This window comes from Leiobunum rupestre, chromosome 3 (genome assembly GCF_980474605.1).
Source record: "Leiobunum rupestre chromosome 3, qqLeiRupe1.1.hap1, whole genome shotgun sequence".
In the NCBI taxonomy this organism is placed as follows: domain Eukaryota; kingdom Metazoa; phylum Arthropoda; class Arachnida; order Opiliones; family Sclerosomatidae; genus Leiobunum; species Leiobunum rupestre.
Window position 1 is genome coordinate 9,034,527 of NC_143386.1, and position 18,278 is coordinate 9,052,804.

Sequence of the window (18,278 nt, forward strand, 5' to 3'; positions counted from 1 at the left end):
AGTGTAACTGTTGTTGTACAGGACATTAAAAAATATTGTAGCAACTTGGGAATTAATTTTATATTGCCTATTTAAGGTCAATTTGAAGCTGGAACTGCAATGGAAGAAGTTGGTAGAGCTTATGATTTGGTTTCCTAGATATTAAATGTCCATGGCACCAGCGCAAACCTTTGATAAAATTTGAGGCTACAATTACTTTCTGGTCATGTTCATGTTGGTAATGATGCAGCTTATTGTTTGTAAGCTACCTCTGCTTCAATTAATTTCGGAATTTTAAGATACGCTCGAGATACCAGAATGTAACAAACCAGCGCAAAAAGTATAAGCATAAAATATATAGAAATAATCCGATTTTAAGTTACAAGATGAAATGATAGGAATCAAACAACAATGGTTATAAAGCTTATATCTTCAACAAACATTTATTAATAACAAGAATCCCTTCTACAAGACATGTACATATATAGGGAGACATTGATTTGACGATTTTTTATAATAAATTAAGTGTGGTTATATCATGATAGCCTTTGCGAGCTTCAAGAAGATACATTAAGACCGGAAAGCGTGATAGAGCTCACTTGGAAGTCAGAAGGAAGATACGAAAGTTTTCGGAAACAAATAAATTCAGTAAGGAGTTTTAGGAACGACGGATAGAAAAGATACAGACAGAGAGAACAGAATTGGAACATCTCCGGCGTGGAGAGAAGGTAAAGGAAATTGACTACGAAATAGCTAGAGGATGATAGGACAGAATTTCTTAACGCTATTTAGAAAAGAGTTCCTAGAAGGTACTTGGAATAACTTAATAGTAGGTCTTGACGGCGGCGACGGCTGGGCCGGAGTGAAGGGTCTTGTAGGCGACGGAGGTTGGGGCGGCGATAGCGGCGACCTTGGCGACTGGGGCAGCGTATCCGTAAGTGGCTGGGGCGGCGTATCCGTAAGCAGCGGGGGCGGCATACCCGTAGGCGGCTGGGGCAGCGTAGCTCAGAGCTGGTGCTGAGTGAACGGTCTTGTAGGCGAGGGAAGCTGGAGCTGTAAACATTATTCAGAGATGTTAATAAAAAAATATTCTTTAGAATCCGTATAAAGGAAGCATTATGGTCGTAATAAAACGAAAGTAATTGTATTACCAGCAACAGCGGCAACCTTGGCGATTGGGGCGGCGTATCCGTAAGCTGGAGCTTGGTGGTAGACTGGAGTAGCGAGCTTAGCAACTGGAGCGGCGTAAGCGGCGTAGGCTGGGGCTACAAGAATAAATAAGGGTTAATAAAGGTAATAAGATAACATAAACGAGGAGACATACGGTCAGTAAGGATAACAAGATGGTAAAATAAAGAGAATCGTCTTACCAGCAACAGCGGCGACCTTAGCGACTGGAGCGGCGTAGGCGGCGTAGGCTGGGGCGGCGAAGGCGGCCTTGGCGATGAGTGGAGCAGCTACAGCCTTGACGACTGGGGCGGCGGCTGGGAGGACCTTGTACGGGGGCTCTTCAGCGAGGATCTAAGGGTGGCAAATGAAAGATTAGGTTCGGAACTACGTATTCCGGTAAGGTGGAGGACGTGAAAGAAGCTTCCTTACTTGAGTAGCGGCAGCTGATTGAGGTGCGGTGCCTGGTTCGTTGGTCTTGATGGTAGCGCGGAAACCGGCGGCGTCAGCTACGTATTCAACGTGACGGTAGATACCATCTGGGCTGGTGTATCCGTAAGATCCGGTCTTTTGGTTGGCGGCATCGCTGCTTTCTTGACGTTGGATGGATCCACCATCTTCAGTTTGTAGGGAGTATCCGAAATCGTATGGTTGGGGAGCCTCCTGTGGAAAAGAATATTACCATGATATTTTCCGGATCCAAATAGGTTGAAGGGAGGATATAGTAATAGAAATACGTACAGCAACCACGGCCTTAGCGACAACTGGAGCAGCGGCGATCTTGGTGATTGGGGTGGCGGCGTAGGTGGCCAAAGCTGGGCCAACAGCGGCAACCTTGGCGACTGGGGCGGCGTATCCGTAGGCTGCTGGGGCGGCGTATCCGTAGGCGGCTGGGGCGGCGTACCCGTATCCGAGGGCTGGCCCGGCAACAACTCCTCCTCGAGCAACAACGGCCAAAGCGGCGAGAACGACGAACTGAAATTGAAATTAAATACTTAAATTAAAACCATTACTTCAATGGACTGTTGAATTCGAACCACGGATACGAGCTATCAAGTGTTAAATTTGAAATACAAAGCATGGGTGAAAAGAAATTTAAAATCCAAGATATAACAGTTCAAGTAAAATGTTGTGCAACTACGAAGGCATATCTTGCCGAAGTACCACGAATCTACACTTTAAGTAAAATCTTATACTGCCACGAAGGACTATCTTGCCGAAGTACCACGAATCTACACTTTAAGTAAAATCTTATACGGCCATGAAGGCCTATCTTGCCGTAGTACCACGAATCTACACTTTAAGTAAAATCTTATACTGCCATGAAGGACTATCTTGCCGAAGTACCACGAATCTACACTTTAAGTAAAATCTTATACTGCCATGAAGGACTATCTTGCCGAAGTACCACGAATCTACACTTTAAGTAAAATATTATACTGCCATGAAGGACTATCCTCCCGAAGTACCATGAATCTACACTTCAAGTAAAATCTTATACTGCCATGAAGGCCTATCTTGCTGAAGTACCACGAAATTATACTTCAAGTAAAATATTATACTGCCATGAAGGACTATCCTCCCGAAGTACCACGAATCTACACTTCAAGTAAAATCTTATACTGCCATGAAGACATATCTTGCTGAAGTACCACGAAATTATACATCAAGTAAAATATTATACTGCCATAAGGGACTATCTTGCCGAAATACCACGAATCTACACTTCAAGTAAAATCTTATACTGCCACGAAGGACTATCTTGCCGAAGTAACACGAATCTACACTTTAAGTAAAATCTTATACTGCCATGAAGGCCTATCTTGCCGAAGTACCATGAATCTACACTTCAAGTAAAATCTTATACTGCCATGAAGACATATCTTGCTGAAGTACCACGAAATTATACTTCAAGTAAAATATTATACTGCCATGAAGGACTATCCTCCCGAAGTACCACGAATCTACACTTCAAGTAAAATCTTATACTGCCATGAAGACATATCTTGCTGAAGTACCACGAAATTATACTTCAAGTAAAATATTATACTGCCATGAAGGACTATCCTCCCGAAGTACCACGAATCTACACTTCAAGTAAAATCTTATACTGCCATGAAGACATATCTTGCTGAAGTACCACGAAATTATACTTCAAGTAAAATATTATACTGCCATAAGGGACTATCTTGCCGAAATACCACGAAATTACACTTCAAGTAAAATCATATATTGCTACGATATTTTATCATATTTCCAGCGTCGATGACTTAGTACCTTTCCGTTCATTCTAAATCCGTTAAAAAGCACAGATCGAAGTATATAAAATAATCCAGAGTTCGAAGTCGGATATTCTCTGCCAGTGGTTTTTTAAGAACGCCTTACCTTCAACATGACTGTTTGTGGAGGGTTTGTTGACTGCTGGTGAGCTTCCAAATGTGACGACCATTGAGATCCGCGCTCCTCTTATATACGGTTTTAATGTCCTACATTGGCACCCTATTTCGCTCATTCACCTTCGCTCCTTTTTGCGAAGACGGCCATCGAGATGTAGTTGAAGAGAAACGTAACACGCCAAGAAAAATAAATCGCGCACAATCCTCCAATAGCTTTCGCGGGTTTTCGGGGATTTTACGCCATACAACCTTTTTTTTCCGGAGCACGCGGTATTATTAAATGCCGAGGTCAAACCCTGAGGCAAGGGTTGGTCAAGATTACCCCTAAAGAGGCGACTAAGAAAAATCGTTTTTGGGGGGTGCGTGATTACGATATTTTCTATATATTGTTGTGGTAATTAAGGCGTTTAGTTTCACCGTATTTCAACCACAAACCACAATTTTTACCTTTTTTTTAAATAATTTACCTGGTAATATAAAACGAATATTTTCCCCTTTCCACTGAATATTTTAATATATTTACGTTTGTGTTTTGTTGGATTTTAAATTGGTGTTTAAGTAATAATTCGGCTGTTTATATGACTTCTTTATAGGGGAGGTATATCTAAGTTTAATGATGTATGTTTAGCAAAGTTAGCAACGTTTTAAAAAGTGTGGTGGGATATGCTTTATGGGCTATTAGAAGTTATTTATTTATTTTACCTTTTTTAGTGATTAAAATGTCTTAATTTGGGACTGTAATACTTTGCCATCTCATTTCCTTTTACAATAATTCAAACATATTTGAAACTGAAGAAACTGTTATAAAATTCAAATTTATCAGCTAAATATGGATTAATTTCCTAGTCTCCCCAATTTACAAATTTTATGGAGAACGGTTTGCAATAGGTAAAGGATTAATGGGATTAAGTAAACATCGGTAAAATGGTCTAAAAAATTCAAAAATAGTAATTAAAAATACAAATATACGATATAATTTATTAATGAAATAGTAAGCTCTTGAATTTTTCTACATTGAAGCGTGAAAATCCGGAAACAGGAAATGATATGAAATGAAACATAATGTCACAAATTTAAGAAGGGGAAGATATATATATTTTTCAACCATGTTTTCGAAACGTTTTTTATTTTACCATTTATTAGAATATCGAATATCGAAAATATTTGACTTTTGATTACTTAAATTAATTTTCTAAAACACGAATACTCAAAATATCCTTTAATAATATTAATTTTAAATTCGATCCAACAATTTAAATCAAGCGGCATATTTTTCCTTATTGGGTTGCCAGACTGCTGTGTATTTAAGTCTTCTAGGAATCAAAAGATGGGAGTGGTATGGTCGTATTTTCGCGGAACAGAAAATATGCCCCCAAAAGATTGCCGTGTAATAAAGCCAGCGAGGTTGTGAACTAATTTTTTTCATAATTTTTTTTATCTCTTTCTAAATACCCTCTCTCTCTCTCTCTCTCTCTCTCTCTCTCTCTCTCTCTCTCTCTCTTTGACAGCGCAGTCAAAGGCAGGGTGGTGGGTCAAATTAACAGCGCAGACTTTAACCCCACCCCGCCTATAATAGTACTGTCAGTTACGTGCTTCCAAGGACCCCTATAGTATCTCTTTCATAATATCCCTTTTCACGTGTTCTCCAAGTGAGAATGAGAAGGGGGTTAGCATTATATTACCCCCCAGTGAGCGCATTGAAGACTAGAAAAAAAATCGATTTAAGTTAATTTCAAAATTGACTCAATTTTAAATAGCTCCGGGTTCCTTCCCGCCCCCGTTCATTAAAATGATCTTATGATTAAAGAGGACTCATTTGAAAATGATTGTTGAGTCTGGGACAGTCGCCTTCGTCGTTAAAAGCTGATAATCGACGTACGCCGCGCGAATTCCTTAACACCATTTCCAACGTGCTTCATTAAATTTTTCCAGAACCATTTATCGCTTTTGATTGATACGGCGCCTTCCTGCGTCAATAAATTTGCTTTAATTGCGATCAGTTATGAGCTATACATGACGTTGCTTTCGCATTTAAAAGTCCTAATTATTGGGGTGTATTGACTGCGTAATTTGTTGTTTTAAACAATAAAACGGGAGTGGTACGTATCTATATTTGAAAAGTTGAAATATGAATAATTGGCGTGATTTTGATTTCATTGAAAAGGGTAAAATTTCGTAAATTCTTGGGTGTTGCTTTAGTCGGTTACCCCAGTTTTCAGTGGGTGCGGAGTTCACCCTAATTGAACTCTGTATTATTTTGCTTTCTTTTTTGCGCATTTTTGTTATTAGAAAAATTTTGTTTCTGGTTTTTACCACTTGCAATGTTAAAACATAAGATATCAACGGAAAAATGTTTCAAAGATTTTTTGCTAAGATAAAAGTGTAGAACCACAATCTGGTTAAGGTAAAAGTGTAGAATTACTAGCTGGTTAAGATAAAAGTATAGAACCACTAGCTGGTTAAGATAAAAGTGTAGAATTACTAGCTGGTTAAGATAAAAGTGTAGAACCACTAGCTGGTTTTAAAAGATAAAAGTGTAGAATTACTAGCTGGTTAAGATAAAAGAATAGAACCACTAGCTGGTTAAGATAAAAGTGTAGAACCACAATCTGGTTAAGATAAAAGTATAGAACCACTAGCTGGTTAATATAAAATTATAGAACCACTAGCTGGTTAATATAAAATTATAGAACCACTAGCTGGTTAAGATAAAAGTATAGAACCACTAGCTGATTATTATAAAATTATAGAACCACTAGCTGGTTAAGATAAAAGTATAGAACCACTAGCTGGTTAAGATAAAAGTATAGAACCATTAGCTGGTTAAGATAAAAGTATAGAACCACTAGCTGGTTAAGATAAAAGTATAGAACCACTAGCTGGTTAAGATAAAAGTATAGAACCACTAGCTGGTTAAGATAAAAGTATAGAACCACTAGCTGGTTAAGATAAAAGAATAGAACCACAATCTGGTTAAGATAAAAGTGTAGAATTACTAGCTGGTTAAGATAAAAGTGTAGAATTACTAGCTGGTTAAAATAAAAGTGTAGAACCACTAGATGGTTAAAATAAAAGTGTAGAACCACTAGATGGTTAAGATAAAAGTGTAGAACCACTAGCTGGTTAAGATAAAAGTGTAGAACCACAATCTGGTTAAGATAAAAGTGTAGAATTACTAGCTGGTTAAGATAAAAGTGTAGAATTACTAGCTGGTTAAGATAAAAGTGTAGAATTACTAGCTGTTTAAGATAAAAGTGTAGAATTACTAGCTGGTTAAGATAAAAGTGTAGAATTACTAGCTGGTTAAGATAAAAGTGTAGAATTACTAGCTGGTTAAAATAAAAGCGTAGAACCACAAGTTGGTTAAGATAAAAGCGTAGAACCACAAGTTGGTTAAGATAAAAGTATATTACATCAAAAGGTTTAATTAATTGGCCGTATAGTTTTTACTAAATTATACAATTAGAAAGGCAAATGACAAGAATTTTATGCGCTTTAACTAGAAATGTAGTTGACAATAAGGCTAACGTTTATTACTTTTTGTAACGTTAAAAGGAACCACCTATGGACTGTAATAATAAATAATTAATAATTTTATTACTTTTTGATTTGCAAACCATTTTTTTCAACTTTCAGTAAAATTATTTAAACTTTCAACGAATTTCCATTTTTATATTTCGTAAAATTTATCGTGATTTTTTTGGTTACGTCAGTTACAAAAGTTTGTAACCTGATTACTACATTTCAAATTAGCGAAAGTTCAATATAAAACTTTTAATAAATTACGGAAAAAATCGGTGTTATTCTAAAAGAAAAATGTAATTTATTTTAATAGCAACAAAGAAATTTTGAAACAGTCTTTGCTAAATTTTAACATTCCCAAAATATAATTAAGGTAAGGAAATTGTCTACGAACATATTCCGAATGTCAAATTATTTAATATCAAATTACGTATAATTTTAATGATTCGAATCCCAAATTATTTCAATATCATATTCCAAAAGGAACTTTAAAAGGACGGCAATTGATGAATATTCAAATCCAATCGGTACAGGTGTGTTTTTGTAAGCCTTACATCATCCTGTCGTCAGTCCCCAATCATTGAAATAATTTGTATATCGAGGTCACACCATCTTGGAAAGAGAGAGAGAGTAACTCTTAAAACGCGCTGTGGCTTGCCTTTGAAATATTTATGAAGTGTCAATGAAATCGAATTAATTTTTTATTTTGGGGACTTTTTCGAAGAAACAACGAAACAATTTATTGCGCAAAAAAAAATCTAAATTGAAAATTGAAATTGGGGGAAATCGGTTTCTGTCATTCTCGAATCGGGTGTAGCCGTCTGGGGTACGAAAGTAGGTCTAATAGGGTAATATTTTGACAATTTACGAGCCCCTACATTCGCGAATAAACGAGGTTAAATACTCGCCTCAAACAGTGTAAGTTATAATAGTTTTGAGGGGAAATATCTACGAAACGCTTTTGGCAAATTCGGAAACTGGGGACCTAGACACATTTAGGCAAGGACGTTTACGCCGTTCTATTGTCTTAACCCCTCCCTTTAATCTAACACGACGTTTGTCGTGATTTTCGGAATAGTTTAGTCTTTTAAATTATTCGTTTGAAGACTTAATAAAGTAAATAACGCGAATGGGGAAGTCGTACGGCTATCGCGTGGTTTTGTGTAAGTTTCGAGACAGGGTGAAGTCTATTGTCTTAAGATATTTTGTCGAACTGTTAGGTAATAAAGGGCTCGATCTCGAACGAGAGTTCACAGTCGTGACTGTAGGGATAGTTAAAAGGGTCAGTCTTTATTGGTATCGGGACGTATATGGCTTTGATGCCAAGGACGTTCTCCGATGCCATCATTTAGGAGTTCATTGTGGATTCTGTTCAAGGCTGTCTGAATGTGAAGGTATATTACGTTCTTAGAAAAAATAGTCTGAATAGTTTGGATACCTTTGCATACTGTATTTCGCGTTAGACTGGTTCCAACCGATGACAGTTGCTTTCTCTGAACTCAGCTAATAATTCCGATAAATCAAATATCGGATTATCCGCATTTGCACTCAGGTTTTATCGGATTAGTTGATATGAGTAAAAAACCAATCGGATAGTCTAAATCCTAATCTAATCTGATTTCATCGTAAGTTCACAGTTAGAAGGTGAGCTCATTTCAGACGCCTCAATTATTGATCTCGATTACATTAATTAATTAATTAATATATACTAACTGCATCTGAATAACAGATCAGCTCAGATCGATTAATTGAGATAATGAATTACATTAAATTTAAAAGTATATATCTACTCAACGTAAAAGTCAGATAACAGTTATTAATTATGTGATGAATTATACCAGATCAGACCAGTTACTATATAAGATTTATCTGACCTAACTAACTGATTACCTTCAGATATCTAACCTAATCAATGTGTCCGTTGAAGACACTACCCAACGTTGACTTCTCCGGTGCTTAATTGAATTCCTCCATTTAGAAAGTATAATTATTAAATCCTGACACGTGCATTAAGGGAAATTATAGTTACGATTTCAAAGATTCGAGTCACCAAGATTATAATAAATAAACTGAATATTTTGACCCCTTTTCGAGCGATTATACGGAATGGAGATAATAGTAATTTGGAGCTCTTCGATTCGCCATAACGCTACCCGGCATTCAATTTCTCAAATCGAATTGTAATATTTTGGGTGTCTTCCAGAATCCTCCCTGCAAAGATCTATTGTAAGCGATCGAGTCCTTTGTCGAAGAGATATTGCTTCACATTATAATAACGCTCTACGTCTCGCTTGAAGTCTAATCACCGCGAAGAACTTAATTATTGTAATTAATATCGCAAACATGCCGGGTGAAGTTCGCAGCCGGCGCCATGACCCACAAATCGAGTTACCGCCGATTCAATCGCGGACGTCAAGTGTCGTTGCAGGCGGAACTACTTTCTCACTACGGCCGGAAACCTCGCGGTTTGCTATCAGACGCGGCTATAGTTTGCTTCACTACCGCAGTTTCGAGTGATTCTAGTAGAAAATAATATTCCTGGAGAGAAGTATCCATTTAAACCATCAAAATGTAACATGTAACTTTGCAAGTGCGAGGCAGTTTCTGATGGACTTCATGGTCCCGTCCAACCGCGGAAGCGTACAACGCAACACGGCTTGAAACCGTGTGTCCCTAGATCGGCAACACTTTTTTATAGTGTACATCGGTGGCGTATTTAGAGAAATTGTGACCAAATACAAAATGGGAAAATGGGCCCCCTGTTTACTTACGCCACTGACAGTTTACCCGTTGTTGGCACCCATGTTGGGGGCCCGAATGTACAGCATTTGACGACTTTAGTATACTCTAGGAAATAAGGTCTCCAATCTCCGGTCTTAGAGGTCATAAATTGGCCATTGGTTGCAAAAATTGCTATGTTAATGGTCTCCAGTCGTTACTATATTTTTTGTATCAGCTGTCTTCAATCTCCAGTTATCACTAGAAATTTCTCTATTGTCTCCAGGTTTGCTGTTTCCACTGGAAAATTTGGTCTCTGATCTCCAGATTTTCCGTCTTTGCTGGAAAATTTTGTTCCCTAATCTTCAGGTCTGCAGTTTCCACTTGAGGACTTGTTCTCTAATCTTCAGGTCTGCAGTTTCCACTTGAGGACTTGTTCTCTAATCTTCAGGTCTGCAGTTTCCACTTGAGGACTTGTTCTCTAATCTTCAGGTCTCCAGTTTCCACTTAAATACTTGTTCTATAATCTTTAGGTCTCCAGTTATCACTTGAATACTTGTTATCTAATCTTCAGGTCTCTAATTCCCACTTGAATAATTGTTCTCTAATCTTCAGGTCTCCAGTTTCCACTCGAAGGCTTGTTCTCTAATCTTCGGGTCTCCTGTTTAAACTTGAAAACTTGTTATCTAATTTTCGGGTCTCCAGTTTCCACTTGAAAACTTGTTCTCTAATCTTCGGGTCTCCAGTTTCCACTTGAAGACTTGTTCTCTAATCTTCGGGTCTCCAGTTTCCACTTGAAAACTTGTTCTCTAATCTTCTGCCTTTAATTCGCTATGTATCAACGTGTATTGTAAAACGTTAAATTTACACGGCGTAAATATATTTACGGATTTATAAACCATATTTTCCGAATGAAATAATTTGTCAGTGCATATTCTTATGAAAAATATGTTTAATTAAAGATATTTCGAAAACGGAGTTGGAACATTCGAAATACATAAATATGCAATATAATACATAAAGAGCTGTATACTTATTTCTCAGAAAAGTATTATATACTTCTGGTTATTATAATCCCCACGCTTTTTGTGTTAAGGATCAACCGTAATCGTATTTTGTCTATCCCAACTTGTTTTTCAATAACGTATTTTTTTCGCGGTTGGCCACCGTAATTAACCAAAAATTAAGAAATAACAATTTGGGTCACGAAATATTTGTAAAGTTGAAGAAACCACGTTATTCAATCGAGCTTTATAGTTTCACGATTTGTTAATGGGTTTTTGGATTAGCGATTACCTGACTGCGCTGTCTAAGGTGTACTCCGCGCTTTTGAGACGCTGAATTAACTTCCAAATTAAACTTTAATCGATTCTAGGAATTACGTTATTTTACGTATAGTTTCCCGCGAGCCTATAAGTAATAATGGTGCTCTATACAAGGGAGTTATTCGGCTCGTGAGACGGATTAAAATAATCTTTTTCTGGACTATAAAGTAGGTAGGGAATTTTATCATATTTTAATTTTATTACCTCTCCTAGGGAACTTTGTACCCTAGGAGGGGTTATACAACCACCGTGTCTGTCTGTCTGTCTGGCATTTCGAGGCAAAGGGTAATTACTGCGTACGCAGTTTCTTAGAATCAGGGAAAAGGTTTTTCCAAAAGCGCCCTCTTTTTGTCATTGGGTGAAGTATAATTTTTTAATTGGCCGGGATTCGAACCCGAGCCCTCTTGAACGACAGGTGAGCGTTCTACCGCAGAACCACGGATACAGTTACGCTTTACTGAAAATTAAAAACTCTTACGAGTAGAGGTATATTTTGGCAAGCTTGCCAACTTGTTTATGGATTATTTAAACTTGATTTTAATAATTAGATATTGTTATAGTTGGTATCAGCGTTGCCAGACGTACAATAATTATCGTACACATAGATAAGTTGAAGTAAATTACGATAACTTCAACGGAGTACTATATAGTATACTATTTTAGATAACTCAGGCTAAACTTGATTTAAGCGTAATTAAAAAATTTGTTTTATCATGAACATAGCCCAGTTTAATATCAATATTTTAAAAAAATTCAAATTTCCCGCCAATTTTCAGGTGTACGATATTTTTTCTGCAATCGCAATTTTTTTGGCAACACTGGTTGGTATTAAGAATACCGTCTGGTACATGGGTCATTATCATTAGCTTCTGCTACCACCCTGAAATATTCCTTAACGAAATTTGGTGTGCTTTTTAATTACAAAACATAAAAATAGATGGCGATTGCCTGTTTATTAAAGAAAATCAAATGCAGACGAACTTTCGTTACTATAAGTATGACAGAGTGGAGCTTACGGCTAATCTCTGCAAGTGCCGTATTTTTAAAACTGCACCATTTCTGCAAGTGCCGTATTTTTAGGCTAGGATATTAAATTAAATTATGACTAAAATATTAATTATTTATGTATTAATTTTACTTTGTAATCCAAGCCCTATTTTTTATAAATATGATAATATTATTAATTAATTTAATGCATTAATTAATTAATTTGGCATTTCAGTTGCGTGCTATAAAGTTTGTTTATAATCTAAAATGTAAATATGGAATCATCTTGAACCATTTAAACAGTTTTAGTGCGTGATTATTTATACGACTTTAATTTTTTGACGGATTTATTTGGCATTCAATTCGCAGCCCACTTTTATCCGCGCGTCTTGTATAAGACAAAATTTTAATAGCTGTTATTAAAAGTGCCGACTGTTTGTTTTAATACCTGATGCTAATTAGCTCGGTGTAGGACGCGAATCCTTACATGAATTTTTCATTAATCTCGCTTTTTAATTGGGCTAAATAACCTCAAAAATTTATATATTTTAGCCCCGTAATTAGATCTGTACTTTAGATTCATTTTCTCGAGTATCCGGGTTACTGGGCTTTTGATTTCGAGATGCAAATTTCATTGAGCGAAATCAGGCTAATGAAGATGAAAGTTCTCCCCGTTTGAAACTACGCGGTAGAGTCACGCGTTTCAACTTTGACCTTTACGACCTCCTCGGAGGCCTTGTTTATTTCTCGTAGCCAACCTTAATTGTTCTACAGATATTTATGATTTCATAAATTTAAGGGAAATTAGTTAGTCTCCTAATCTAAAGTTTTAAAGCATTGGAGTCCCTGTTCGTGGTTTTTACACGCAATTCAAGGGATTTGTGTGTATTGGTTTCACGTATAGTGTAGCCGATGCCGCCGGTGCCGCCGTGTCGTACATAACTCGTTTGCAGTTAGGGTTATAAATTTCAACGATATCTAGTTCGATGCTACATTTACCGGCCTCGGTATCCCGATATAATTATTTTAAATCTGAGCCCAAGAAGTTAATAACCTTTTCAATTTTAGTGGGTTTTGGCGATTTTAGCCTTAAAATCTACATTATTTTTTTAAATTAAAAGTGACTTGAATAAATAATATTATATTTTTAGTTAGTACTGATCATTTCTATACTACGTTTTCGGTTTCATTGAGAAATTTTAATTTTAAGTGGGATTTCTGGCCAATTCGAGGGACCCCACAACCCGTGTACGCACTATTGTCACATTTGAATTTCGTGCCAATTGATACAGGCGCCATCTAACTCGTTCGAATTTCGTTACCTTATATCCAAAACCAAGTGACTCGAAAAATTAATTTTCAATAAAATTCCTCTTGGGATTATTAAGTTAATGTACAAGATGATTGAAAATTGGTTCAAATTTAAATTTAATATTTAAAATATAGTTAATACATGCGGATGATTTTTTGTACTTAAATGTCCGTGACATCTTGTTTTAAATTGTTATGACTTTGTCTTGCGGTATTTTTCAACTCTTCCGAGTAATTTAAATTTTTTGAGAATGATTATAAAGATTGTTGTAAATGTACATTTTAGCTATTCAAATTATGTCCTTAATTACTTAGTTGGGAGAAAATCAATGAAGTTGTGAAAATATGACGTTAGTGTTTTTTAATTCAACACTTTGAACACAAGGCCATTTGTTTAGCCAATACGTTTTGCCTAACTTAGTAAAAATATAACCCATTCAATCTAAAACAGCGTGAACTGTACCATTTTTAACCAATTAACTTTTAACTTCGTAAATGAAATACATAAATATATGCAATGATAGATTCTAATAAATTATATTGATCGGGAAAAATTGCGCTAGAAGAATTATTTTAGTCTAGCAATAGAATCACCTAAGGTAGGGTAGTTCAATGAATTTGGCATTGTGACTTTCCCTCTCTAGTTGATTAAGAATAATTCTTAAGGTACCATAAGATTTAAACTGTTCAGGTGCGCATTTGGGTCGCTATCACACTAAGATAGTAGGTTTGTGTCGGTTTATTAAGCCAGATTTAAATTAAACGATGTAGGAATGAAAGATTTAGTAAAACGGATAATTTATGCGTAAACAATAGCTTTTATCTTTATTTTCAAAATAACATGAGTGATGGAAAATAATAAATAGAACATTGCACTAAACATACCGCATTTTTCACAATTTTCTCGTCCGAATAGACGAGATCTAAACAAAACTTAACACATTCTAAGATTGAGAACATAGTCTGGAGGATAGTGTAAGATTACTTTGGCATCCGTTGAAAAAATAGAGTTTAAAGAAAGACTTCGGAAGGAACTCCTGATAGAGAACAACGTAGAGAAATAAAAACAATTGAGTATTTCCTTAATTATGTGCTAGAAATGAGAAAATATACAAACAATGGACATTCAATTGAGCACCTAAAAGCGCGATTGGATAACAATATCCGTACCGACAGTCACTATTTACCAGGTCCATAGTCCACGCGGACACAATGAACAACCAATAGAGATTATATATAGCTAACCACTTCGCGATTTCACCGCGTCCCGGAGGTTTAAGAATAAATTAATTTGGGGTAACTTATACGTTTCGTGGAATGTTTGAGTAGGAGATATGATTTAGTAGTAGCCGTATTTACCAGCGGCGTACACGGGAGCGCGAAGACCACCTCGGAGACCGAGACCGTAAGCTGGCGCCGCGGCGTAGCCGGGATAAACAGCCTTGCTCACGACTGGAGTTGCGGCAGCGTAAGCTGGATAGACGGCTTTACTGATGATGGGAGTGGCAGCAACGGCCTTGATGGCGGCTGGGAGGACTTTGTAGGGTGGCTCTTCAGCGAGGATCTAAGGGTGGCAAATAAAAGATTAGGAAAAGTGCTAGATAGTCCAGTAAGGTGGACGACGCGAAAGAAGCTTCCTTACTTGAGTAGAGGCGGCTGGTTGAGGAGCGGTGCCTGGTTCGTTGGTCTTGATGATGGCGCGGAAACCGGCGGCGTCAGCGACGTATTCAACGTGACGGTAGATACCATCTGGGCTGGTGTATCCGTAAGATCCCTTCTTGTTGTTGTGTTCGTCGCTGGTTTCTTGGCGGTTGGAGCTGGATCCGTCTTCGTTGTGAACGGAGTATCCGAAGTCGTATGGTTGTGGCTGTTAGCGTGGAGATTTAAAGTTACTTTATCTCCAAATCTTTTTAATAATTTGATTACTCACGGCGTAAACTGGCGCTGCTACTTTGGCAACAACGGGAGTAGCGGCTACCTTGGCGAGTCCACCGTATCCGGCCAATCCATAGCCACCATAACCACCATAACCACCATAGCCGCCATAGCCGACTGGTACCCCGGCGTGGGCGATAACAGCGACGGTGCAAGCGATAAGAATCTGTCAACGATACCAATTTTAAATTATAATTTAAATTCATTATCCTTAGAATTCATTCAGTTACTAAGAAGCAATAACATTCTAGTAGCACTCTAGCGTACTTAGCAAAAGTTCGTCTGATTTCAATCACATAACGTTATAGAAAGAGTGTGACGAAAAATCCTAAGCAGACGAATTTTCGATACAAAATATGCAAGAGTAAGGTTTCCTAGGTACCTTAATTAATTTTAAACTAATGAAGTATTTTTGATCCCGAAAAAGGGCGCTATATAGCCTATATCGTCTGTTTCTCATTACATCAATCCACTAAACCTAACAAAATCTATTCCCGCTAAAAGAACTAGCAGAGTCAAAGGCTAAAGCCTAGAGAAAGCGGATCCACACCTTCTGCCTCCCACTCTACTAGTTTATTTGAAGAAAAAAAAACGGATATCCTTTAAACTGCCCCGACATCTTAACGTCTTTTTAATCACCGAAAGATAAAAAGAAAACGATACTCTTAATTCTACAATTATAAAGTCGTCTATTAATTTCCAATTAAAACATTTATCTCCAATTAAGACGTCTGCTAATGAATCACATCCTTTAATTAACTCGCTCGTGGGGCGAAATTTCTAACATTCACCGTGTCCTTTCGCGCCGCGTTAATCCAATTCCAATCAGGTCGATGCACTTTTTGACTAATAAAATCTATCAAATTAAAACCGTTTTTTCCCGAGATGAGAGAAAACCGTATCTACATTTCTTCTTCTTAAAGGTTAGGCCTAAAGAGAACGAAAAATCGTACGGCGCCTAATTAACATAATATTTCCTAGAATTCGCGGGAGCACCTTACCTTGGCGAACATTTTGTTTGGTTGCTGGTTAAGTTTGTGATACCGTTTGGCGTCCTGGCAGCCCCTTATATACGCTTTTAAAACTGGGCCAAAACTCCAAATCCTAAACAATTTGAAATATTCTAGAATTTTTCGGTGGTATAGTTTTTGTTTGGGTCGTATCTCAGCACCTTCTGCATCGCCGCCCCCCCTCCTCCCGCAACATTACCTTCCATGTTGGGAGGGGGAGTATAAGTATATTTCAGCTTCGAGACAGTTAACAGAAAGTGAAATTAACTTCGGTATGGGGTTTGTCGTTTACTTTCTAGGATTTCGCTGAATTTGCCCAATTTTCAAATTCATTTTGGGTCATTATTTGGTGGTATTGTTTGAGGTTGGGGATAGGGTGTAGTCTCTTCTAACCGACGCTCGGGTAGTCGTAAGTAAGGGGTAAAAAAATAAACTCTTTGTATTCGGTTTAAAAAACACGTATTTGGTTGTGGCCAGTTGAGAGAGAGTGAGTTCCCTTGAGGTATGGGTTAGGTAACTGCGTATAATCTAGAGGAATATGGGTGTTGGTTGTCAGTTTGCTCGCTGGCCTCGTGTACTACTTGTTTATTGTGGAATATTCCCAACCATGGCCACTTATCCGACGGACACACACACACCCCCTTCGATGTTTCCCCAGTCTCGTTTGGGACGTGACACTCCACTTTTACAATTTCCTCTGATTTTCTCAATCAAACAGTTTCATTAATGATTATATATTATATATTAAATATATTATCTATAACCTATTATATTTTATATATTGCCTATTACATATTATATATTGTATATTAAATATATTATCTATAAAATATTATATATTATATATTGCCTATTACATATTATATATTGCCTATTACATATTATATATTGTATATTAAATATATTATCTATAAAATATTATATATTATATATTGCCTATTACATATTATATATTGTATATTAAATATATTATCTATAAAATATTATATATTATATATTGCCTATTACATATTATATATTGCCTATTACATATTATATATTGTATATTAAATATATTATCTATAACCTATTATCTATTATCTATTATCTATTATATATTATATATTATCTATTATCTATTATCTATTATCTATTACCCATTACCCATTACCCATTACCCATTACCCATTACCCATTACCTATTACCTATTACCTATTACCTATTACCTATTATATATTAGTTATTATATTTTATTACATTATAAACCAGGTTATGTTTAGCGATCCGACACTGAAACGACCGAATATCATTAAAGGAATACGACTGAAATTGAAAATTAAGTAAACAAACAATTAAGGTCGATAAATTTACTTCTTGATATTCTTAATTTGTTCACAATGTCCTTAGTTGCAAGATATAAATTTTTACCTAGAATATTTCAGACAACCGATGTAAATGTACAATTTGGGCTCCGTTAAGACACAGTTTTGTTATAAATCGAAGTGAAGAGAAGCACATTGTGAAAAACTAAATGAAAAGAGACTTAAAACGGTTTTAAAATTCACAATTTATTTATTTAAAAATCCCTGAAGAAGGAGGAAGAGTTCCTCCGAAACGTTGGATTTTTAAATAAATAAATTGTGAATTTTAAAACCGTTTCAAGTCTCTTTTCATTTTGTTATAAATCGGTTAACTATTACTATAACTATGACAATGACAAACATTTTTCTATTCGAGGAGGTGATAAGGAAGAAGTTACTCTTTGTTATATGAAATCTTATAGTAAAAATATTTTAGTAAAGTGTCAAGTGTGGAAAATATAGTATCCCAATTTATGCAATTTTTAGATCTTTGACAAAATAAAACGAAATAAATTTTGGCATGCTCGCAAGAATTCCTATCACCTTGACGTAGTAACTTACATAAGCTAACTAATTAACTGTATGAT

The 18,278-nt window shown here is 36.4% G+C and overlaps 1 protein-coding gene across 1 annotated transcript; it reads right to left on the bottom strand.

Moving 5' to 3' along the window:
- Nucleotides 1-491: 491 nt before the first annotated feature.
- On the bottom strand, nt 492-16,353 carry LOC149949410 (uncharacterized). The gene is made up of 13 exons (XM_090169416.1): nt 16,342-16,353; nt 15,336-15,506; nt 15,048-15,272; nt 14,765-14,969; nt 14,429-14,442; nt 14,291-14,368; nt 5,422-5,509; nt 3,532-3,611; nt 1,888-2,121; nt 1,579-1,809; nt 1,366-1,500; nt 1,131-1,206; nt 492-1,032 (listed from the first exon to the last, which is right to left on the bottom strand). Exons 1-13 carry the CDS (start codon nt 16,351-16,353, stop codon nt 803-805), a joined length of 1,779 nt encoding a protein of 592 aa, XP_090025542.1. The 3' UTR covers nt 492-802.
- Between the last annotated feature and the right edge of the window lie 1,925 nt (nt 16,354-18,278).